General features: G+C 38.8%; 3 protein-coding genes across 3 annotated transcripts; all 3 read left to right on the top strand.

Annotated features, from left to right (window-relative positions):
• Window positions 1-5,035: 5,035 nt before the first annotated feature.
• LOC103722123 (GCIP-interacting family protein) lies at window positions 5,036-11,787 on the top strand. The gene is made up of 6 exons (XM_008812565.5): window positions 5,036-5,304; window positions 5,470-5,613; window positions 9,317-9,510; window positions 9,661-9,901; window positions 11,199-11,335; window positions 11,434-11,787. Exons 1-6 carry the CDS (start codon window positions 5,175-5,177, stop codon window positions 11,659-11,661), a joined length of 1,074 nt encoding a protein of 357 aa, XP_008810787.3. The 5' UTR covers window positions 5,036-5,174; the 3' UTR covers window positions 11,662-11,787.
• Window positions 11,788-11,920: 133 nt separating this feature from the next.
• On the top strand, window positions 11,921-16,863 carry LOC103722127 (uncharacterized). The gene is made up of 3 exons (XM_088702754.2): window positions 11,921-12,133; window positions 12,244-13,199; window positions 13,535-16,863. Exon 3 carries the CDS (start codon window positions 13,669-13,671, stop codon window positions 15,685-15,687), a length of 2,019 nt encoding a protein of 672 aa, XP_088558880.1. The 5' UTR covers window positions 11,921-12,133; window positions 12,244-13,199; window positions 13,535-13,668; the 3' UTR covers window positions 15,688-16,863.
• Window positions 16,864-17,238: 375 nt separating this feature from the next.
• Window positions 17,239-18,816, top strand: LOC103722122 (methyl jasmonate esterase 1-like). The gene is made up of 3 exons (XM_008812563.6): window positions 17,239-17,807; window positions 18,155-18,292; window positions 18,394-18,816. The coding sequence occupies exons 1-3, from the start codon at window positions 17,379-17,381 to the stop codon at window positions 18,673-18,675; spliced, it is 849 nt and encodes a 282-aa protein (XP_008810785.4). The 5' UTR covers window positions 17,239-17,378; the 3' UTR covers window positions 18,676-18,816.
• The last annotated feature ends 4,608 nt before the right edge of the window (window positions 18,817-23,424 follow it).

The raw sequence follows: 23,424 nt of genomic DNA, 5'->3' as shown, positions 1-23,424 counted from the left end.
AAGGTATACGATTATTATATAATATTTCATATGTACCTCTCAGCTTCATCCAACTAATTCTAATTATGTTACATATTTTTGTTATTTTCTATAGTAAATCCTAAATAATGAAATTGGTTACTTGTAGTATTTCTAGGCCATTAACCTTAATTTGTATTATAATTTAATTTTCATTATCACAGGCAAAGTGGGCCCAACTCAAGCTCCATTTGTTTAATAAACAAGATCGAAAATCTAGCTTGAGCTTGCTCATTCACTAAACAAAAGATCCAAGCTAGAGCTTATTTCAAGCTAAATACGAGATCAACGCGTAAAGAACTCACTTGTTTGACACCTTAACTCTTAAGAATTCTTTCATACTTCCACAAAAGGTATAAATCCTAACTCTAGCCATCATCCTAACATATACAAGTTGTTTTTTGTCCAATGACTGGTAATTTATTACATAAAAACATAATATCTCTCACCCAAAAAAAAATCAATAATATAATCTTTATATATATAATATGATATATTATATATAATAAATTTTATATATAGACGAGCAGATTCATAAGTCAAAAATAAGAGACTTGAGGCTAGTTTGAGCTTACAATGTCTAATAAATGAGCTCAAAATTCTAGTTTGAGCTCGACTCATTCATTAAATAAAAGAGCCGAGCATGAGTTGAATTTCAAGCCAAACAAGCAACAGCTTATGAACAACTTGCTCAACCGACACCCCTACTTTTAAGTAGAGTGCATGCCAAGTTGGATCGGAGATAGGCGCAATCCAAATCCAACATGTATTTTAATTTGGTCAAAAAATTAAATCTAAACCCAATCCAATTCTATTCCATTAGGGCCATATTAGTTATAATATAATTTTATCAATCTATCGAACTTTTCAAGTTTAATCAGATTAATAATCATTACAAGCCATGATAGACATATAAATTGATTACCAATCATGTTATAAGCATATTATGAAATAAAAATAGTATGTAATTTATAAAAATTGTCAAAAATATATCCTATATAAGATTTGCATGATAACCATATATTTATAATTAATAATATCTTCATCTTTACACCTAGTAAACGAAAAGGAGGAAGAAATTAGATTCCTTTCTAACATTCAGAAAAAAATAAAAAAAATCTTAAACAAAGAAAAAAAAACTAGTGGAAAATAATTTCTAGAGGAATACAAACTCTTCAATCCATGCGATGTGGATCCCACATGAAACCACGGTAAAGAAAAATCCAACGGGATGGAGACTCTTCTATCTATACGGCGTGGATCCCACATAAAATTGAGGATAAAATTGGGTGTCCAAAAAACTGGATATCTTCAACATGAGAATGGAACAGTTGAATATCACTGTATACATGAAAAGTCTCCAACAATAAAAAGTTGGACCATTACTCAATATATATATAAAAAAAAAGTAAATAAAAAGTGCCCCACCAAATCAAATGCCTCCAACAATAAGAAAGGATAAAAGAAGTAGGGCAATCCTAGATTAAGGCTAATGTCTGTCAGACCATTCCTCAAAAGTTAGGCGAAGTTTTTGTCATGATGAAGGGCCCCACAAAGTAGATTCTTTTATTAAAAGAGGTTCGAATGCATTTGTTTAACTAATGTGAATATGTATAAGAGTTTCTTGTAAACATATTTGTATAACAAGTTCTCTCCCCTCTTCCGACAATAGAGAATAAAAAAATTGATAAAAATGGGACTACATTTATCATCTAAAAAATTATGATATAAAATTAAAATGAAAACAATTCCTAACATCCTAGTTTTTGATCTTCATCTCTTGTTCTTAGTGCTACAATATTGTAAAGGGCGGAATTGGCTACAAAAGTTTAACCATAATCATGACAGGTTAGACACCAATTCATAACATCTAGTTGTCTATTCTAGTTTCTAGGTGTAAACTTAGTGTTACATCATCAAACCAAAGTTAAAAATGGTTTATGCTAAGTTCACTCAAAAAAGGATGCCATCTGTTAACTATTATGTGTTGGACATCTGGTGGTGCTAACTGTATGCAAAGATCAGGATAGTTCATGATGATCTCTAAGTTATCTACTCTGTTGTCTAGCCAATGAAGATAATTAAGCAATGTCTTAGTTAACTTTAGTCATATGAGCTTCTTTTATGAAGGTTTTACAAAGGATAGGAAAGTACTATCTTAAGCCAACCATGTTGCATAGGGGTGTAAATGATATCCGATAATTCTGTGTTCCAACCAAATTTTTCTAATAATCGAGTAATAACGTAAATTAAGTTTTTGATAACTCTATTGGATCGAACTCAGATTCTATATAGGATTCAATTGTTTATCGAATTGAACTCATATATTACCACGTCCGAATCTGAAAACTAGATAACCAAAATTAAATCTACACAAACTACATATATGTATATGTATAAATATAAAAATAAAGAAAATTGGCCACGTGACTTGTCTTTATTTTTTTTCTTCATATTGGATTTTGCATTTTTTTTCTTATGCATGCTCTCCTTGACTCTCATTTACTATTATTTAGTTCCAAAATTCTAGCCAATATTTACATTTTGCTTATGTTTCAATCAAACTAAATATAAATTCTGTTTCAAAAGTAATTATACATTTTTTTTAAACTAATATTCATTCATTTCTGGTATCATGCTCCTTTTCCAGTATAGTTTATCATATATCACTATATAGAAAACTTTTGTAATAAGAATGCTTTCAGTTTTGGAAATAATGTACTGAATCAAATCCCAAAAAATCTTGAATCCCCACTCAAATCCAATTATTAATCAAGTTTAGCACTAAGGCCCGCCTTCTTATTAATTAGCGCATGCATTCATATAACAAATTGGTCAAGCATCCAAGTTAATCATATGAGTTCAACTGTAACAATAGAAACAATGAAAACATGTTAGCACTATTTACTTCATATCATACGAGGACATGAGCAAAAATACCTATGCATTTACATCTAATCATGCATGTATATGTAGGTACCCAAGGTATGAGTGATCACTTTGTCAAATGAAGGCATATTTGTTTGCATAAACTAAGTTCTTGGAGCAAGGGGGGATCTACCAAGTTGGCAAAATTATTTTTGATGCCAATTTTACAAAACCAGTTTGATGGAGTATATCAATATAGATTTTTTGTGTTGCTGGAAATTGGACCCAGGGGTGACCACTGGGTGAGAAGGGAGGAGCTCCGTCGTCTGGCAGTGGGTGGCGATCCGTCAGCGGGCGGCGTCCTCCGGGGGATCTGTAAAAAAGCCAGTGGCCTGGATTTCCGGCGCCGGACCTCCGATGCCTAAGTCAGAGGGGGCAAAGATATATGGAGGAAAATATGTCCAGAGTTTTAGCGTCCAGTCCCCTCTAAGGTGGGAGGGTTCTCCTTTTATAGAGGGGCCTTGGATTACCTGTGATGTGACGGGGCGGAGTTTACCGTATGATTGAGCACGTCGGCTGGATCAGTGCAGGATCGTGTGCATTAATGTCTTGCCGTAGGAGGTTAGGCCGGGGCCAGGGAGTTGTCACGGCTGATCAGAGGCAGCCGAGCTAATTTGCCGTGGAGGGCTTGAGATCCGTAGACAGCAGGAGCCATGCGCATTAATTGTTGAGTAAGCCGGAGGTCTACAGAGTCCACGCGCATTAATTGTTGAGTAAGCCGGAGGTCTGCAGAGTCCACGCGCATTAATTGTTGAGTAAGCCGGAGGTCTACAGAGACCATGCACATTAATGGTTGATGGCAGTGGCACGGAATGGTCTCTGGTTGAGCTGCAGAAGGATGTGATCGCGGCAAGTGGATGGCGAGGTCAAGCTTCCGAGGTCGGGAGCTTCCATATCGGGCGTTTCGAGGTCGAGAGCTTCTAGGTCGGTCGTCCGAGGTCAGGCGCCAGGTCGGTCGTCCGAGGTCGGGTGCTTCCAATCACGTACTTTAGGGGGACTTGTATTTCCCTCAACATTTTGTAACAGTAAATATATAAAATTTTATTTTCTACTATTGATTATACCAGGCCATAGTTGCATAAAAGGTTGGAAAAATCACTTTTTTTCGAAAGTTCAGAAAAGCCGGTGGCGACAATTGCATCGACATCATTTCATGCCAACATCCCCATGGTGGCCCGGACACTCTGGAACAGCCAATTTGGTTGGACATAGTGTTATTACTTTAAAACAATTTGTGGTTAGGCGGACCATATTTGATACAGCAAAATATCTAGCCTCAGTCCATTAAATATGTTTCCTTCATCACCTTCTCGGCTTCTTCCTCTTCTCCAAATGGGAGCCTCATCTCGATCGCTTACGAATCCCAGCAGCAGCAACAACAAAACCCAAACCCCAACCCTAACCCTAATTCCAACCCCTACGGCATCCTCTCTAGTCCTTCTCGGCCCTAGCCTCAATATCTACAACATTTCCTACGAGGATCCATGGGTGTATGTTTAGTCTTACATTGGTTATTCGTCGGAGAGATTTTGGATTCTTATACAAGACTAAGGAACGTAAATAATACATTTCGACTAGTCTTTTTAGACGAAGTTCTAAGTTATGACAAATAATATTAGAAAGAACTTAGCCCATGGTCTATATAGACTAGGGGACAGTGCAGCAAGGGCCCATTGGAGCTAACCACGGGCCCATCATAGTGCTTGTGATTAGATTTGAATGAATTTGGACTTTTAGCCTGATGTAAATGAAGAGAGTACATGACGACCCATGTAGGCGTTTATTTAGTCCTATGTTAGCTATGCATTAGATAGATCTTAGGTACTTATAATTTAAATAGTATCTTTGGCTAGTCCGTTGGGTGCGGCCTGGGGTTGTTATATTTCTTTCCTAGACTCCTAGGGCCATCCGCACCCACCTTCCTGCCGGCCCGTTTAGAGTTCGGGTTAGGCCAGGGAGCCTGGGCTTGAGGCAGGCTGGGCCTAGATCTTGGAAAATTGTCGAGCTGGGGCCGGGCTCGGTAGGCAAGGGAGAGGCAGGTTTTAGTCGGCAAAACCGATTGGCCTGATTATCCAAGTCGGCCTGCGATCTTGTGTTGGTTTTGCTGGGATCCGACCCGAATCCGCCCCGTCGTTTGTCGCCCTGCCACCGGCATCCCCTGTTATTCTAGCGCTAGGGTTGGTTCTTGTCTTCTTGGTTTCGTCTTCTCTCTCATTGGGTGGATTGGGATGGCGAAGGAAGGGAGGGTGCATCCCGACTGCATCAACGCCTCCAATCCCTACCACGAGTGCGTTGACTACTGCTTTCAGCGAATTGCCGAAGCCAAAGCTCACGCCGATGATGCCCAGAAATTGTTAGGTTAGTTCTCTTTCCCCTCCTTTATCCATCAAATTCCAATTCTATCATGATCTTTGATTCTTTTCAAATTCGGTTTTATTTTTGAAGAATAGTTTTTGATTCCTCCCCTTTTCCACCGTCGTCTCTTAAAACTAGTCGATTTTAAATAAAGAGTAATAATCGCAGAGGATGATAACACCAAGGAACCGGAGGAGAGGACAGTGCATCCCGATTGCATTAACGCATCCAATCCGTATCACGAGTGCTCCGAGTTCTGCTTCAAAAAGATCGCCGAGGCGAAGGATCGGAACAAGAGGACGGATCCGTCAGGTTTCTTTCTTGCTTCTTTTTCTTGGGCAGTTTTATGGCCTTTTACTTGGTTGTTTTAGTAACTAGATTTTCTTGGCCCCAATGAAGAGGGTTTTCTAGTTAATTTACGATGCTGCTGTGATCTCAGTTGCTTCTCGTGCTTCTCCACAGTTTGGGCATATGGCAGTTGTTATTAAAGATTTCTTTATAGCATAGGTCAGTAGATAAGGGAGACAAAACTCCTCCACACTGTTTCTTTTGCCATGAGATGTGGCAGCAAGCTTGTTCTTGATTCATTGCTAGCTAGTATTTGGTTGTGGCTCTGTGCATAACTATGTTGAACTACGTGGATATGATGTACTATTTGAATTAATTGTTAAAGTTAGATCGGAAAAAAGATAATTTTAGTGGGTTTTTAAGGTTTCGGTACCTGGTAAGTTGCTTTGCAAGTAGAGGGTGAAGGCAATGCAGGACTTTATGCTGGTTGTCTTGATGCTGTTAGGCCTGCATCAACAGACCTGATTTACTGCAGATAAACAGTGACCTGATGATTGGAAACATTGAGGTCAATTTCTTTTTCTTTTTTTCACCCTTTTTGAGGAGATTGTGCTGGCTTTTGTAAGAAGATTCTAGTTGTCCTATAGCTAGCTGAAACACGACTTGTATAATATGTTCCAATAATTTAGTCTGTATGAGGTCTTAGTTTTGTTACTTAGTATGTTGGCAGGGACAGTTTGGAAGGAATCATGCAAAGATGACAGTGAATGGCAAATATTGAATGAATAGTAAAGAAGTATTCAAAAGGTTGATAGTAAACAGTTGGGATAAGGCTTCATAGTTCGGTTAGGTTCATATTAGTTAAGGCTGTTGTGATATTACTTATGCATTGCACAAACTATCCAAGAAAATAATGCATTATAGTGATTGATTTCTGTATAGTAATTTGTAGATGACTTGTGCAAAACAAATGTAACATAGGGGCATCATGATTCGTAGGACCATGCACATGCTTTTAATTTTAACAAGATGGTTTTCCATTTTCAATTTGAGGAATAATTATTTCTTGACAAAACTATTATTTGTCATGACTTTTGAAGTTTTTGACGAATTACTGTTTGTGGCTACATAGGTTTAGTATATGGTATGAGTACTTTTCACATCAGTATGAGTTGAGTGTGAATTTGGATCTGAGTATTTCCATTCATAGAACCATTTGAATTTGTAATCAATGGTCCCTCGATCTTGAGGGAAGAGAGCTAAAGGGAATGTAATTTCTGTTTAAATAAGTTAGAGTTGAGTGACCTCGACATACATTGTCCTAGTATAACAATTTATTTCCTCCTAAGCTTGGAAGCAAGGAAGTTAAAATTCCTATGTCCTTCTTGCATTGAACCACTTTATCCAGGCGTGCCAAAGGATTTGGGGTTCATTCTGTCCTATCATGAATTATTTTCCACTCTTGGTTTTTGATGAGGTCCCACTTTATCGAGGTGTACCAAAGGATTTGGGGGTCATTATGCCCTGTCATGAATTATTTTCCACTCTTGGTTTTTGATGAGGTGCTCAACATAGACAATTGGAAAGTAAAGATATTCAGCTTGCTACTAGGTTCATAATTTATTACTCTTATGGGAAGACAATTGGTCATATCTTTGTGCATTGCACACATGGAAACAATTAATTGTATCAGATGTGTATTGTTTCCTGCAACATTGCTTCATCTCAAAGATAATTATTGCTTCTTACCTAGCTTCTGGGAGTACTGGTTCTTTGGAAATGTGCCATAAAACTCCGAGAGCACCGTAGCCCTTTTTTTTTTTTTTGTGAGCCATCCTTTCTGTAAGGATTTTCAAATCTTCTCCTTTTTAGTTATTTGTTCAGTCTTTATGAGGAATATGGGCATTCAGAAATTAGGATGAAATACATTCTCCTGCATCAAAAGATGATGTTCTTGTTGGCAATGCTATTGCTTGTATGTGTTTTTCTTCCTTTTTCCTCTCTGTTATGTGTGTGTGTGTGTGTGTGTGTGTGTGTTGTTGGGGTGGGGGTGGGGGTGGGGGCGGGGGCGTAAATATTTGCTATTAATTTGATAGACAAATTAGCTACACGACATGATTGGTGATGCCCTTTCTGGCTTTTGTATGGTTTCTTTTCCATGATTAAGTAATTGTTCTGGCAACTTATATTCTTAACCTACTACAAATATTTTGACATTTCGTCTGCACACATGTATAAGATTGTAAATTATTTGCATATTTTTACAGTCCTAAATATGCTTTGACCCATCAACCTGATTTCCGATACATTGGATGGCGTTTTGGTCTTTTTTATGAAAGCAAAAAAATGTAGATATATATATCTCTAGTCTGTGTTACATGCACATGAGGAAAACAAAGATCAACTTGAATATAAAGAAAAATGTGGACATATTTATTCTTTTTATTTTGTGTTTATTTTTTGGTGTTTCAGGGGCTTAATCAAGATAAATACATGAAACATAGTCGGCTACGGTGTGCCAAGGTGTACCCTCATCTTTGGTCTAATGTGTGTGTCTATTGCAGGCAGATGGGCATGCATGTGATAAAAATAGATGATACAAGAAATCTTTCAGAACTAATGTATGCAAGCATGCATGATAGAAATCAGTAAAAAAGGGGGATCTTTCAAAACAAATTGTCTTGATAACATCAAATCTTTGTTTCTTTTTTCCTTCATGTTTTTTTTTTGGGGGGGGGGGGAGGGGGCCAATTTTGTTCTCTCAACAGAAAAAAATGGTTTCATACCAGCTCATGCACTCTACATAAGATTGGTCTAGTTATGGAAGGGATCTGAAACATATACCTACCCATTTTGACATCCCATTCCAGTTAAAAATGACCCAAAATTTAGAACATTTAAAAAGATAGTATATTGTGTGCATATTTCAAACCATGAAATAACAAGAAATGTTCGAGAGAAATGGACGATATCTTGTAAGCAAGATACACGAATTGGGAAAAATAGAAAATCACCCCTGCTTAATTCAGTTTCGCATATATGCACAGAGACCACATGTGTTGGAGGTGGCGTTGGTATCAAATATAAGTTGGAGAAGGGTCAGATGTTGACATTGAAAACCTAGATTGAAGGTTCCTGAAAAGAAAGATAAAATCTAGCAGTTTTTTTTAGAAAGAGTTCAGTATGGCTTTCTCTATGAGTTCCTTTCATACTCTAAATTTCCGGACCACAACCCAGCCGGACCCAGAGAAAGACTCACTGAAACACCTATACATTATGAAGCCCCTGTTCTAAAGACATTGGGCCTGTGAATTGCTTAAAAAGCTCACAACCATGAATTGATCAGCTGGAATTTAGTATATGCTATATGGCCTTTTTAACTAGTATCTTGAAGGGGTAGTTCTATGTAGTTGTTTCGTAGATAGTTGCTTGAAATATATAAATTCTTCATGCATCATTTATTTGTGTACTGTTTAAAGCCCTCCCTATGCTTCACTAGTGTACCTGTTCTGTGGAATGCGTACCGTACATTAAATCATCTTTGATCTGATTCCTTACTCCAGTGTTAGATACTGCAACTTTCTCTGAAGGCAATTTTCATAAGATTGTTGATATTTGACCAGATTCCTTGATCACTGCAACTTTTTGTAAAGACAATTTTGATAAGATTTTGTATTCATCATATTGTTTAACCATGCTTGCTTTCCATCTTGAACATTTATTTTAGAAACACAACAAGAGAACGGTGCTCCTTCATCCTTTGATAACTCTGATCAGAATGAAGTGCCTCCTGAGCAAAGAGAAGGTCAAGCAGAACCAAATGATGACGGTGACGGCCAGCATGTTCAGAATGATGCTGAATCAGGCCATCCTCATCTCACTGAAAGGCAGAAAAAAATGTTTGATTTGAGACTTAAAATGGTAATGCAAATTCCCAACTACTATTATTTCCATTAGCAAGATATAGTAATTATTCTTAATAAAATTAAATAAACTGCACCTCTCTCTATCTCTATCTGGTCTATTGTCATACAATTTTTTCTTTTTTGCTAAGATACTTTACACTTGCAGAATGAAGCAAGAAAGGCCAATCAAATGGCCATGGTGGCAGAAAAAAAGAAAATGGAGGCTCCAGCTGAATCAAGGGGCATTTCCAAAGAGCATTGGCTTGAGGAAAGGAAAAAGAAGATTGGAAAGCTGCTTGATTCAAATGGCCTGGAAATGTCAAAGGCATATATGCTTGATACACAAGAGATGGCTGAAACAAAGTATAAGAAGTGGGAAAAGGATCCTGCACCACATGGTTGGGACGGTAAGTTTCAAATGATATATTCTTAGCTGTTTTCTTGAGGCTCAGATGAACTTCCAAACCAGATTGATGGAATCTTGAATATAGTGACTCTTCTTAATATCTCTTGATCAATGTGAGTTTTTTAAAAGTTTACTCAAATGGTGAAGGTCAGCTGTCATTATTATATGTTTTTTGTATTTCATTTGGTTAATGTTGTAAATCTGTTGGGTATTATTTGATCAAGACTATCTGGTGTCAGTTTTGTTTCCTTCACTATTCTCAAAGTGACCATAACCATAACGATCTAGCCTTTTCCCCACTATTTGGCTCAGCTCAATTAATCCTTATTCGCCAATGCTAAATGTGCTAAATAAATAATTAAATATCTCATGGAAATTCAACCTGGTAATCTATTGAGATCATGGCATCAGTGGAATAATATGAATAAGAATGCAAAATTGATTTTGAGTTATTTATATTACATATAAGGTAATTTTTATCATCAAGCCCGTTACCAGCGTGACAGGTACTGCTCTTATAAATGAATTAAAACTAGATTTTTTTTTTCATTGGGGTTGGGGGGTGTGTGGTGGGCGGTGACTGGATATGATTGATTAGTTAATCTTTCAAAATCTAATGTTGGTTCATTGGAACCCTATGAACCCGTTCCAATAAACCCATACCTAGAGCTTTTATAAAGAGAAAAATAGAACCCCCTGCTGTGGACAAAAATAAACTTTGTATGAGAAGAGACGTTTTTTTCGTCCCCACATGGATAAAAGTAAGTAAACAGGAGTTATTGGGGAAGGAGGATAAGGTCAAGTACAGACCACTGTTTCACACATTGAGTTTAAGCACCGGATACATCAAAATGTAACTTCTTCTGTACCAAACTGGGAATACCTGACCTAATGGACATACCAAAATCATACTTTCATCCATGGCATTTTTTTTCATACTCTTCCCTTGAAAAAATGATCACTTTTTTCCAATTTTGAACTGAGCTTTTTTCATCAGCTTCAATTGTACAAGTTCTAAAGAATTGTCATGTTCTAGCACTTCAATAAGGCAATGCTATGTATTAAATGTACTGTGCTGAAATGAGGTTCATTCAAGGTGTATCAGGCGTCGGGCACTCAAGAGATGGGGATACACTCTGGACTTGGAGGTGTTTCTATTGTTATATTGCTCGTTATTTATTTCTGCTACATGGTTTTGTAACTGGATAATATGAATGGAAGTTGTATAGCCTTTCGACTTTTTTTATTGGCATCTCTGCAACTTGTTTGTTATCTGATGTATGCTCTTCTGTGCACAGTTTTCAATCAGAAGACACTTTACAATGCTTATAAAAAACGAACTAAGAACGTAGAGGTTGACATGGAGGCATATAATAAATCAAAGGAAGCTGATCCAGAATTCTATCGTGAAGCTTCTAGTCTTCAATATGGGAAGGTATTAGTGTCATTGATTTTCAACCAGCTTCTGCATGAGTCTAAGAAAACCATATGCATAACCAACTCCCGTCTATTTGTGTGATTCTGTCATTACAGGCATCAAAGGCCCCAGAGGAAAAAATTGACAGAATGGTAAAGGAACTTCAGGACAGGGAAGCAAAGCGGCAATCATTTAGCAGGAGGCGTCGGTTCCATGAAGAGAAGGACATTGATTCAATCAATGACAGGAATGAGCATTTCAATAAGAAGATTGAAAGGGCCTTTGGCAAGTACACACTGGAGATCAAGAACAATTTGGAAAGAGGAACTGCTTTACCTGATTAGTTTGGCTGTTGCATAACTTTGTACTATATATAAAGAGGAACTGCTTTACTGGACTACTTTGTCTGTTACACAACAAAGTTATTTAGGATTTGCTTATATATTTGCCCCAGTGCATGCAATTGAGTATTTTGTTGGATCTTTCACACGTCTTGATGCCTAATCTCTTTAATCATCATGTGGAAGAATATTACTTAGCCCTTGAAATCTGATGGTATCTCGATTTTCTGGTGCTGCTAATGGATACATTTCAAGCAGGAGAAGGGCCCGATAATTTTCATTGACATGCCCTCAAATTTCCCTGGCTATCTAGAATCTCAGGTTCTTTCAAATAGCATTGCTGCATACCCGGCTTTCGACAGACAGACAAGTTTCGCCATAGGTTATACCAGGATACTGTATGCGCGGGTTTTTTGCTGCCCTGTGTTTGATAACGGAACATTGCAAATCTCTTCACACAGTGATATTGCAGCATGTAACATGAAAAATCTCTGCTCAAATTATCCTAACAATTCTGTCTTAGAATTGCTTCTTGTTTTCAGAATGTTGCTGACCTAGTTTTTGCCTACTGAGCCCGCAATGCAGGTGTCGATCAGATGCTTGAGGCACCTCCCATTAAGTTTGGTGGCACCAACTATTATGATACTCGCAGCGTCAAGGGTCAACATACTGCAAGAAATCTGTGTGCTCTCTCACATTGAATGTTCACTCTTATATTGCTCTGCTATGTGACTTTCTGGAGGTTTACCCGATCAGGACTTGGCAAAGCACACCTTGAAATCCCTTCCAGAGAAACTCATTTCAACCAAAATTTTACAATGAGAAATGGAGCTCCTATCCTTGTGTCTTGGTTCCCACTATGGCTGAATTTTTATTCGAGGAGGTCAAATCATCAATTTCAAATCTTCTCTCTCTCTCTCTCTCTCTCTCTCTGACAAGAAGACTAATAATGGTTGAGGCCCACATTAGCCACCATCATTTATTAGAAAAATTGAAGAGAAAAAGTGTACATCATCAAGAATTACATAATAGAGGAAACAAGACTTTGCAAGAATATACAGGATTAGGTATAAAAAACTCTCAGTGCTGATTGTATAAGGTTTCAAAAAGAAGGCTGCTTCATCTTGGGTAAAGGCCAAAAAGAGTCTCAGAAGAGTAGCATCTGTTGCAGTCAAACTACAGCATGTGTAGTGATCCCATGGGTAATCACGAGCCTGCAAAGATCTCCATCGTAGTCTCCAGACAGCAGCTGAGTATAATCCCCAACAGTGATCGAAGGAAGGAGTCTGCCAGCCCTGTAAGCCTCAAAAAGAAGTTGCAAGATAGAAAACAGCCGGCTGGTTAGAGGCAGCAAAGCATTTAAATCTTCTCCCAGAGCTTACAGAAACTTGGAAGTTCCATCTGCCCACATAGCAAGAAATTTTTTGTCCTTGACGGAATTGTTTCTTAACAGAACTTTTGGATAAAACAAAACAATCGCCAAAGAAGTGCTAGTTGCAGTAAATTGACTTGCAGGAAATCTACGTATCGTCCAAACAGTTGTAAGTTTCTTCTTTCATTCAACTTAAATACGTGTATGAAATTAATAATGCACAAGGTCAAATAAAATGTCAAAGAATGGCCAAACTCTTTGTTGGGCCCCGGCAATATCCCACTTGATATATAAGCTTAGCTTAAAGGCCATGAGCAATTGCTAAGCGATAACTGCACCAATGTCCTTTAGCAATGGGAGGAAACGTTTCAATGATTTGGAGGAAATCCTTTCCTTTCCTCTTAAAGAAAAAAAATAAAGCCATGAACTCTCTCTCTCTCTCTGCAGCTTACGCATAGTGCTATCGAAAATTACACTTATAACAGGAGCTGTTACCAATTCTAGGTGGAGGTGGAGGAGACGACCGACGGCGGCCGCCTGTGGTGAGGCAGAGAGAGGAATGCGGAGAGCAAGTAGAAGCTATTCAGGCCTCGCTGCATTGCTATGCTTTCAGCCCTGTTCGTGCAGCAGCTTGTTTCATGTATGCATGCTTTCACGCTGGAGGGAAGAGGAAGTACCGAAATATGCTCACCAGAACTCGATATCTGGGCTGTTTCCGGTACCGCTTCGAATTCCAATCCCTTCGGGTTTATAGCTCGGAATCAAAGCCGCCAGCCCCAAGGCGTGACATATTTTGGCGGAACAATGCCATCAATAGCTGCTTCAGGAGCGGCCAGGTGGAGAGAGCATGCCAATTGTTCGAGGAAATGCCGCATAAGAATCTGGTTACGTGGAATTGCATGATCTCTGGCTTTGTCAAGAATTATAGGATGTCGGAGGCACAGAGGATTTTCGACGTGATGCCCAGAAAGAATGCCGTGTCATGGTCGGTGCTGCTGACAGGGTATGCGAGATGTGGGAGAGTAGAAGAAGCTCGGGATTTGTTTAACAGAATTCCGGGAAGGAATGTTGTCTGCTGGAATTCGATGATCTCGGGTTACATAAATAATGGAAAAATTGGGAAAGCACGGGAGCTGTTTGATGAGATGCCAGGGAGGAACAGCGTCTCGTGGTCGATCATGATTTCGGGGTATCTCAAGAACAGACTCGTGGCTGAAGCTCGGGGTTTGTTCGACCTTTCGTCTTTGCGCTCAACTTCTCTCTACAATGCTCTAATGTCGGGTTATGTCGAATTGGGATGTTTCAGAGATGCAGAGAATTTATTCAATCAGATGACTCAGAAAGATGTCATAACATGGAATACTATGATAACATGCTATTCACGAACGGGCAGGATGGAACTTGCTAGGTGCCTATTCGACGAGATGCCCGAGAAGGATATCATTTCTTGGACTGCGATGATTCATGGTTATTTGCAGAATGGATATGTTGAAGCTGCATGGAAACTATTTAAGGAGATGCCTAATCGTGACATCGTGACATGGAACACGATGATGGGTGGCTACATCCGGAATGGAATGCTGGAGGATGCTTTAAGATTGTTCAGCGAGATGCCCGAGACGGATGTTGTTTCATGGAATACAATTTTACAAGGTTATGTTCAGCAGGATGATATGGTTGGAGCACATACTTGGTTTGAGAAGATGCCACAAGTAAGTGAAACCTCATGGAACACGCTTATATCCGGACACCGAAGTGAAGAAGCTTTGGTTTTGTTTTGCAGGATGGTCAAAGAAGGATTCAGGCCTGACCAAGGGACGCTCAGTGTCGTCATTTCGGTCTGTGGCTCTCTTGTTGCTCTTGGATGGGGAAGAATGGTGCACCTCTATGCAATTAGAGCTGGTTATGAGCATGACACATTGGTCATGAGCTCATTAATTTCCATGTATTCTAGATGTGGCTTGATTCATGATGCTGTCCAAGTATTTGAATGCCTGCTGAAGCGGGATACGATTACGTGGAATGCCATGCTTGCAGCATATGCTTACCATGGGTCTTCAATTGAAGCTTTCAAACTTTTTGAGAAAATGATCCAAGGTGGATTTAATCCAGACCATGCGACATTTTTGAGCCTCTTGTTAGCTTGTGCTCATAAAGGTTTGGTTGATGAAGGATGGTGGTATTTTAAGTCTATGCAAGAGGATTGGAAGCTGGTTCCAAAACCTGAACACTACTCCTGCATGGTTGATCTCCTTGGCAGATTAGGTTTTATTAGTCAGGCCTATGAATTCGCCAATAAAATGCCGGTAGACATACGGACAACTGCTTGGGAAACTTTATTAAGTGCATGTAGAGTTCACGGGAACTTGGAATTTGGAGAACTTGCAGCAAAAAGAGTTTTACATGCTCAACCTCCTGATGGAGGAATGTATACTCTTTTGTCAAATATTTATGCCACAGAAGGAATGTGGGAGAATGCAGCAAGTATTAGAGCATTGATGAAAGACCGTGGGGTGAAGAAAGAGACTGGATGTAGTTGGATTGAGGTGAAGGGGGAAATGTTCTCATTTGTATCAAATCATAAATCAAATCCTCTGATGGAGGAGATATGCCAAGAATTAGATAATCTTTCGATTATAATAGAGGGGATTAGCTGATTTTTCTTTTAACAAAAAAAAAAAAATTTTCTTCTCCTACACTAATTTATTAGAAAATATAAGCTGTGGATTCAAGTATTATATCTCTGATGCCATACCTAGCCCTTGATACAAGTCTGCACATACGCTTATCAATAGTGATTATGCACAGAGAGGGCAGAGTCGATCGTGCTGGAAGGAGGTGGAGAGAGAGAGAATAGGAGGCTAGAACCTCTGCATATTAATGGTAAATAAGCGCAGGTGATCTTCAGTATTTTTTTTTTCAATACGAAGGGATTTTTGAATTGAAAAAATCCCAAGGGGATTTTGTGGCGAAAATCAGTCATATTACATTAGCAGAAGGACCTTTGACAGCTCGGAATATTTGAAGTTCCCATCCTGCTCCGGCAGTACCCCGTACGGTGTTCTTCACCTGTGAGCCTCCACCCCCGAGCTTTCTCAAGGTCAATTTTGATGGGTCTGTCTCGAACGGAGGTACGCGGGGTTTGTTATTAAATATCCGAATGCCAGGGTGATAGTAGCAGGTGGCTGTCAGCTATTCGATGTTTCGGTTCCTGGTGCAGAATTGAGGGCCACGTGGGCAGGCCTTCGATATGCCCGGCTAGGTTTGCAAGCTCGCTCAGTCATCTTGGAGAGCGATTTGGCCACGGTTATTAGATGGATCTAGGGGAGCCCGAGGGGTGCAGATGACGACCACCCTCTGCTTCGTGACATCTGGGCATGACGAGGGATGGAGTTGTCTTCCGTGAAGCTAATGGGGCTGCGGATAGTGCGGCCGCCTATATGGCCAGCCATATGGGCAGTACCGTGTGGGCTAGAGATGAGGAGCTGTCTCGGACACTTCGAGATATTTTATTCTTTCAGATATAAATCGTACTCGTTAGATATGAATCGTCCGTCCCAGCGCAAAAAAAATAATAATAAAAAAAATGATTTTGTGGCATGACATACCAATCCCCATGTGTTATATCGAACTGCAGCTGCAAAGTGAATTTTTGGCCCCAAATTAGCATGTTTATAGCTGGAAAGCACTTTACTGTGCCACCAAACTCCATGCTGAGCGCACAAGGCCGGATGGTGATCGGTTGTGGAAGTCCAGCAATGAAGGATCACCCAGCCACTCTCTTGCATCAGCGGCCGATACCCTTCTTTTTAATGTTCCAATGAACTCTTTACCATCTTTCTTCCACGCTTGATCATTCTGGGCCACGGAGACTGTTCCACATGCTGACATACACGTATAAATAGGCCTACTTCATGGTTGCGTAGGCCAAGAAAACAAACCATGTTAGTGACAACTATGAAGTTTGGTGGTGAGCTAGAAACGTGTGGAGAAGCACCATGTGGAACAGTCTCCGCGGCCCAGAATGATGAAGCGTGTGGAAGATGGATGGCAGCACAAACTTGAGGTAATCGTGGAAGAGTCATGGGTCGGAACAATGCAAGGATAGGGTCTTTGGGGAACAAATTATGGTAAGGAGTTAATTCATTGGAACATTAAAATTAAAGAATAAGGAGTAGATAAATCCCCAACGACGTGTGTATTGACTACTTCCCTAACGACATGGGTAGGCAGTAAATAGTTCAGTAAGCCATGCAGACCCTTTTGTTATATGTATGTGGATCCACACCCACAAACACACAGAGAGAGAGAGAGAGAGAGCGAGAGAGAGGACATAACCTAAAAACCAATGCTAATGGGTGTAAGAGGAGAGGAGGGGATGCTAATGGGTGTAAGAGGAGAGGAGGAGAGGGAGGACGAGAGCAAGAAACACTTCATCCTTGTTCATGGGCTATGCCATGGCGCATGGTGCTGGTACAAGCTTGCCACCTTGCTAACTTCAGCAGGCCACAAGGTCACCTGGCTTGATCTCGGGGCTAGTGGGGTGCATCCCAAGAACCTTGACGACCTCCGGTCATTCACTGACTACTGGGAGCCATTAATGGAGATAATGGCTTCAATACCACCAGATGACAAGGTGATCCTCGTCGGCCATAGCTTTGGTGGACTTAGCGTTGCCCTTGCCATGGAAAAGTTTCCTGAGAAGGTCTCTGTCGGAGTCTTTGCCACCGCACTGATGCCAAGCACCACCACTCCTTTGTCTAGCATTATGGAAGAGGTACTTATGCTCCCATTTTGTAATATAGAAATATTAAAATGATTCATGTCATAGAATTATAACAATATTCAATTTTATTTTATTTAAAAAAAAAGAAATAAATTGAGAGGAGATTGAAGGCAACAAGTTCTAGTCTAATTGCATGGAAGAATGCTTGATGCATATCCCCTAAATGGAAAGAAGAAAAGAAAAATGTAATTTAATGGAAACCTACTTGCTGCAGTATGCTTTAGCCTTTATTAATTTTAATGGACTGGTTAACAAATATGTGAAGCTAGTATCATCCTAGAAAAACAGTGTAACCCACAAAGAAACCAGATCTCTAATTAACCTTCCATTATTACTAGTTGTTCAAGGGGCATCCACTTGAGGCCTACATGGATTCCAAAGTTATGATCAGCACGGATCCCAATAATCCTTCAAGTTTTCTTCATTTTGGCCCTAAATATATGTCATCCAGGATGTATCAGCTCACTGCACCTGAGGTAACAATGCGGAAAATTTCTACTCATGCATGTATGTCTTATTCTTCTTCTTCTTCTTTTTTTTTATGAACTTAATCTCCCTTAAGTCATATTGTTTGCAGGATTTCATGCTAGCAACTATGTTAGTAAGACCAGGTAATCTGTTCCTTGATCATATTACAAAAGAAGTCATGATCACGGAAGAGAATTTTGGGTCTTTAAGCCGAGCATACATCGTGTGCAAGGAGGATAAGACCTTGAGAGAGGATTTCCAACGATGGATGATCGAACGAAGCCCAGGGGTGCAGGTGAAGGAGATCGAAGGTGCCGATCATATGGTCATGCTTTCAAAGACCAACGAGCTCTACAGTATCCTCCAAGATATTGCGAGGGAGCACCACTAAGTCAGTGGTGTGGTTCGGAGTTGAAATGTGGTTCTATGTGTGCTACTATGCAAAATAGCGACATCCACCAAATTACAAAATAATGATGGATGAACTCATGGTTTTATATTCTGATGCTTCAATTAATGAATCGGTTTAATATTTTTTGTTTGCAATATTCCAGTTACTTTAATGTGATAATTAATTAATTATCCTTTTTCTTTAGTATAGCATTAGTGGTCATATTATCTTCTCACAATATTCCTCTAGTACTTCTAAGGCAACATGTGATATACTGTAGGTTGGGCTGTTTCTGTTTCAACTTTGCTCTTCATTGTCTCAGTGTAGCTGGTTGAGTTTATCTCCTCCATTTTGTTAAGGGAGGAAAAAAGAAAAAAAAGGGAAAAAAAAAACTATCCTACCAAACTGTCTTTAATCGATCACTCAGCTTTATTGAAAGCAAATTTTAGATTCCATTTGATTGTTGAAAAAGGTGAAAGAAAAAAAAATGAATAAGAAGAAAAGAGGATATAAAAAATTAATTCAATCTTGCAATTGGCTAAATTGAAAAAATTGTGAAGTCTACATGCCTAATTAATGTTCTTTTATCTGAAATTCACTACTGATTTTGGAAAAGAATTAAGATCTTGTAGAGTTTATTTTTATTTATTTATGTGTGTTTTAGAGAAAAAGAGTTCCAATACTTGAAGATGCCCCATCCGAGACTTGATTCTACAATCTCCTCTAAGAAAGATGAAGGATGTGATATGGGGCACTACCCATTTCACCTCGGAGAGAAACTATTAGCTTTTTATTGATCATTTTCTTCTCTTCTCTAATTTTTATTTCCACCCCACCCCCCCAACCCCCTTTGCTAGTCAATTGGACCATGAAGTATCTGGATGTCTCTTTCCTCACACTTTTTCCTTCACTCCATTAAATCTCTCCAACCTTTTATATAGCTCAATGTTGGTTTCTTAAAAGTGGCAAGTTAAATTATTGATCATGTCCTAGGCTTTTTTTAGAGAGAGAGAGAAGGAGAGAAACTATTAGCTTTATATTGATCATTGTGTTCTCTTTTGCACTCCCCCCCCTCCCCCCTCTTTTGCTATTAGTTTTACTCATACTCTTCCCACCCGTGGGCTCGGCTCGGTTACTCCTCTGGGCTCCGGCACGAATACCATGTGTGAGTACGTCACATCTGGCACCACCGAGGCTACCAGCAGAGCGATACGCCCTTCCAGATTCCGTGTCCGAGCAGGGAGCATCCGGTCTCCATAATTTAATCGACGTCCGTGCGTTTCGAACTCGGAACCACTTGGTTGGAAGTAAGGCTACACTTTCACTAGGCTACCATCTCAGTGGTCTGATTTCTACTTTCTAGAAAGGTGCGGAAGCTCTTTTTCTGAGTAGAAATTGAACCCCAATAAAAGCAAACAGAGCATATTTTTCACAAGAAACTCTGCAGCAATGTATGCAGTAGACCTATTTATCTCAAAAAAATCACCATATGATGGGAGGCATGGTTTTAAATTTTGGTGAGATGGCAAGGCATCCACTGTGTCACCATGCGAAAATGTCCCATTCCATGGAAAACCCATTGAAACCTTGATGGGAAGCTTCTTAAATATTAAAACTAGCATTGCCCATCATGTAACTAGATGTACATCCCTTGCAAGTGGAACACAAAAAATTTATTGATCAAAAAGTGAAACAAAATACTCATTATTAATTGTGGGAGCATGCCCTATTAGAATTACTTGGATAAAGTAATTTACTTTACTTGTTCTATATAGCTAGTTATATGATGCAAGTGTTTGTCCAATGTCTTAGGTGCTTAAAATTCCGACGCTGGGTTTGTTAAATGCTAAATAATTATATCCTTAATCTCTATTACTACACATAAATTATACTTAACCTTCATGCACAGGTGCCCGACCATTTGGTGGGGAGGAAGTATAGACATATCCCTTTTTTTCCTAAGATTTCAACTTGCTTAATTTATCTCTTTCTTAAGGAAGAGAAACAAGAGGAGTGCATCAGTTATTGGTGTGTTCATCAAATAAAAATTGTAACTATATTAATGCTTCTTCTCATATAATAATCGCTATTCCTCCTTTTTTTTAAGAATTTCTTTTACGAAAATTATGATCGTAGTTATTCTTTTTTTTTTTTTGATTAAACATGATCATAACTATTCGTAGCTATTCCTCCCATTCATTGTTTCCACAGATCCTTCAAATGTTTCTCATAACTGTCATCCTTTACGATCTCCTTTGGATCTTTTAAGATAATATATAAGTTCCCTAAGGGTAAATAGTCGATGGATCACAAGGTTGATCAGCTCAAACTTGGAAGATCGGACTCAAAAAATTAGTTCTCGGATTCACAAATAAGGTCTGCAGACTGGTTAATTGCACTCTCAATGAGCTAAAGCCCAGATCATCTTGAGCTTGGCAAAGAGCCTCCGGCTTGGGTTCTCAAACAAATTTCAACTTTACCACCAGGCCTGGCCTAAGAAGGGCTTAAGGTTTGACGGAGAACTTCGATCATCTCCCTGGGTTTGACGTGCTTGCAGTACTGCACACCTCAAGGATCAAGCTTATTAACATGCTGTGTGTGGGTTGTCAATTCTCAAATTTGATGCTCTAAAAATCTGTCATTTTTCCATGTTTAACCAAACATGCTAAAAGTACAATCCTAACATTCTCTTCCTAGGAATATTCTTTCTATGAATCATATTTATAGAAGTCAAAATACTTTCCGTGAACCAAACGAGCCCATAGTGTTTTCGGATGATTGGACCGAAGGTGCAAGCAAAAAGTGGTCGCATTGTAATATGAAAAACTGTTTTTACCAAAAAAAAAAGAAAAAAAGGTGGTCGCATTCTCTCATTGGCAAGTCGCTGGGTAAGGGCTCTCTCTTGATTTCTTATCCAGGGAACTGAAGATGAGGTGGTCGACAGTGGGGGACTTGATGTCCCATGCATGATGCATGCCGAGGATCAAGCTCTTGATGTGAACGGAATACCCATTGTAGAAACCAAGTGATGCTTTTATATATATATATATATATATATATATACACTACATAACAAGCACACTACCAATCAGGATAAGTGCTTGATGAATGAGGTCCATAAAAATGAGTGGTTGTAATTGACCATATGCACGTCATATGATGCATGCCAGCTAACATCCAGTTTGATGTCTTTTTTTTTTTATTTTCTTGGTGGATAGCTTGACACGTCTCTAGCTATCTGCAGCTGATCAACATTCGCTTTAAGCAAGCAGGCACCCTATGTCCTCTGATCTTGGTGACTTTGACAACCTAAGAAACGCAAAGTGAATCCAACTTCTAATGCCGTGCTATTTAATGGTCAAAGTTTAACTACCACACATTTTGTTTTGATTTGTTCATTTTTATTTTTTTTGGATACATCGGCTGCTCATACTATTTTTACATGAGCACAACCAGTTGAATTACTAGAAATTAGACTACACAATGACGAAGGAATAGAATCATGCTCAATCTAGAAAATCTCTCCAAAATGATGGGCAGCAAAAAAAATGATCAAATTAGCAGCTCTATTCGCCTTACGAAATATATGTACGGTCTGAAAAAATACAACACTTTCTCTACAACTGTCAGATGCCGCACAAAAGTGGATGGCATCCATTAGCTCTGCATGAAGCAAGGATAAATGCCTGCTCTTTATTAAGGGTACCGTAGAAATATTGCAACAGAAGTTTTTAGCATCTCACTTGCTGTTGTTCAACATTAAAATGCTTTATGGGTTTTTTTTTGTTTTTTTCCGTGTACAACTTAGAATTCAACTACCATGCCGTATATGACACCATTTTCTAATCCCTTCTTATCATGTAGTGATGTAATATTTACGTATGTGTATGAGAGGTATAGCAATATTACTCATGAAAGTAAAAATAATTGTTTCTACAATCTACTCTTTATTATTATTATTATTATTTTGTAAATATAGTATCAATTCTCATAATAACAGCACCATTTTACATGTCATAAGTTCAACTTTTATTTCTTAGAAACCAAATTTATTCTATAAAGTCCATGATAATTGTCACTTTTTTTTTTCAATAATACGATAGTTGTCACTTAACCACTATGGACATGCAAATGTCCAAGTAATGAAATAAATGCATTATGACGCTGCCATGTATTTAATGGCATATTTAAAAATTATATGTTGAATGCTTGGGTTTGTGAAGATAAAGTCAAAGCATAATAAATAATTTTATTTTTGTTATATAATATCTCCTAAGCTGTGCGTATGCTCATTAATGCAGAGATATATGCATCCACCCTTTGTTCAGGGAACTTCGCAAAGTTGTAATGTTGGTTGTGAACTTTGTACAACAATGTTAAGCTGAAAGAACGGCAAGGTTTTTAAAGCCTCTTATCTCAGCCATCATAGTCGGTTGCCAAGGCGGAGCATAGAGCTAGGTGATGAGTTGGTTTATTTTAACTAAGACAAAAGAAAATAATGAAACAAGAGAAAAGGTTTTAGTAGTATGATTACCCTATAGCCATTCAAGGCTGCTTTTGTTGACAATTGATAATGAAAATAGGGAAATGCTTCATGGCTCCTTTTATTGCATGCAAAAGTCCTCTCCTCCCACTAAAGCTGGCTTAGCAGCTTAGGATTCAAAGTACCTGTCACGCTCCAGATTCAAAGCATGACATCGTTGTGTTACCGAAGAGTACAGCCCACGATAAACGAAGCCAATATTACAT

Source organism: Phoenix dactylifera, chromosome 8, assembly GCF_051530095.1.
Source record: "Phoenix dactylifera cultivar Ajwa chromosome 8, Ajwa_hap1_PhDact_Kaust_v1.1, whole genome shotgun sequence".
Taxonomy (NCBI): domain Eukaryota; kingdom Viridiplantae; phylum Streptophyta; class Magnoliopsida; order Arecales; family Arecaceae; genus Phoenix; species Phoenix dactylifera.
The sequence above is the reverse complement of the archived record's forward strand: the minus strand, read 5'-3'. Positions and strand labels throughout refer to the sequence as shown.

Excerpts from the sequence above, each read along its gene's own strand:
- LOC103722123 (XM_008812565.5), top strand. The coding sequence starts at position 5,175 with ATGGCGAAGGAAGGGAGGGTGCATCCCGACTGCATCAACGCCTCCAAT. Across the intron at positions 5,305-5,469 it reads TGATGCCCAGAAATTGTTAG|AGGATGATAACACCAAGGAA; the intron begins GTTAGTTCTCTT and ends TAATAATCGCAG. Across the intron at positions 11,336-11,433 it reads CTAGTCTTCAATATGGGAAG|GCATCAAAGGCCCCAGAGGA; the intron begins GTATTAGTGTCA and ends CTGTCATTACAG.
- LOC103722127 (XM_088702754.2), top strand. The coding sequence starts at position 13,669 with ATGTATGCATGCTTTCACGCTGGAGGGAAGAGGAAGTACCGAAATATG.
- LOC103722122 (XM_008812563.6), top strand. The coding sequence starts at position 17,379 with ATGCTAATGGGTGTAAGAGGAGAGGAGGGGATGCTAATGGGTGTAAGA. Across the intron at positions 17,808-18,154 it reads TGTCTAGCATTATGGAAGAG|TTGTTCAAGGGGCATCCACT; the intron begins GTACTTATGCTC and ends CATTATTACTAG. Across the intron at positions 18,293-18,393 it reads ATCAGCTCACTGCACCTGAG|GATTTCATGCTAGCAACTAT; the intron begins GTAACAATGCGG and ends TATTGTTTGCAG.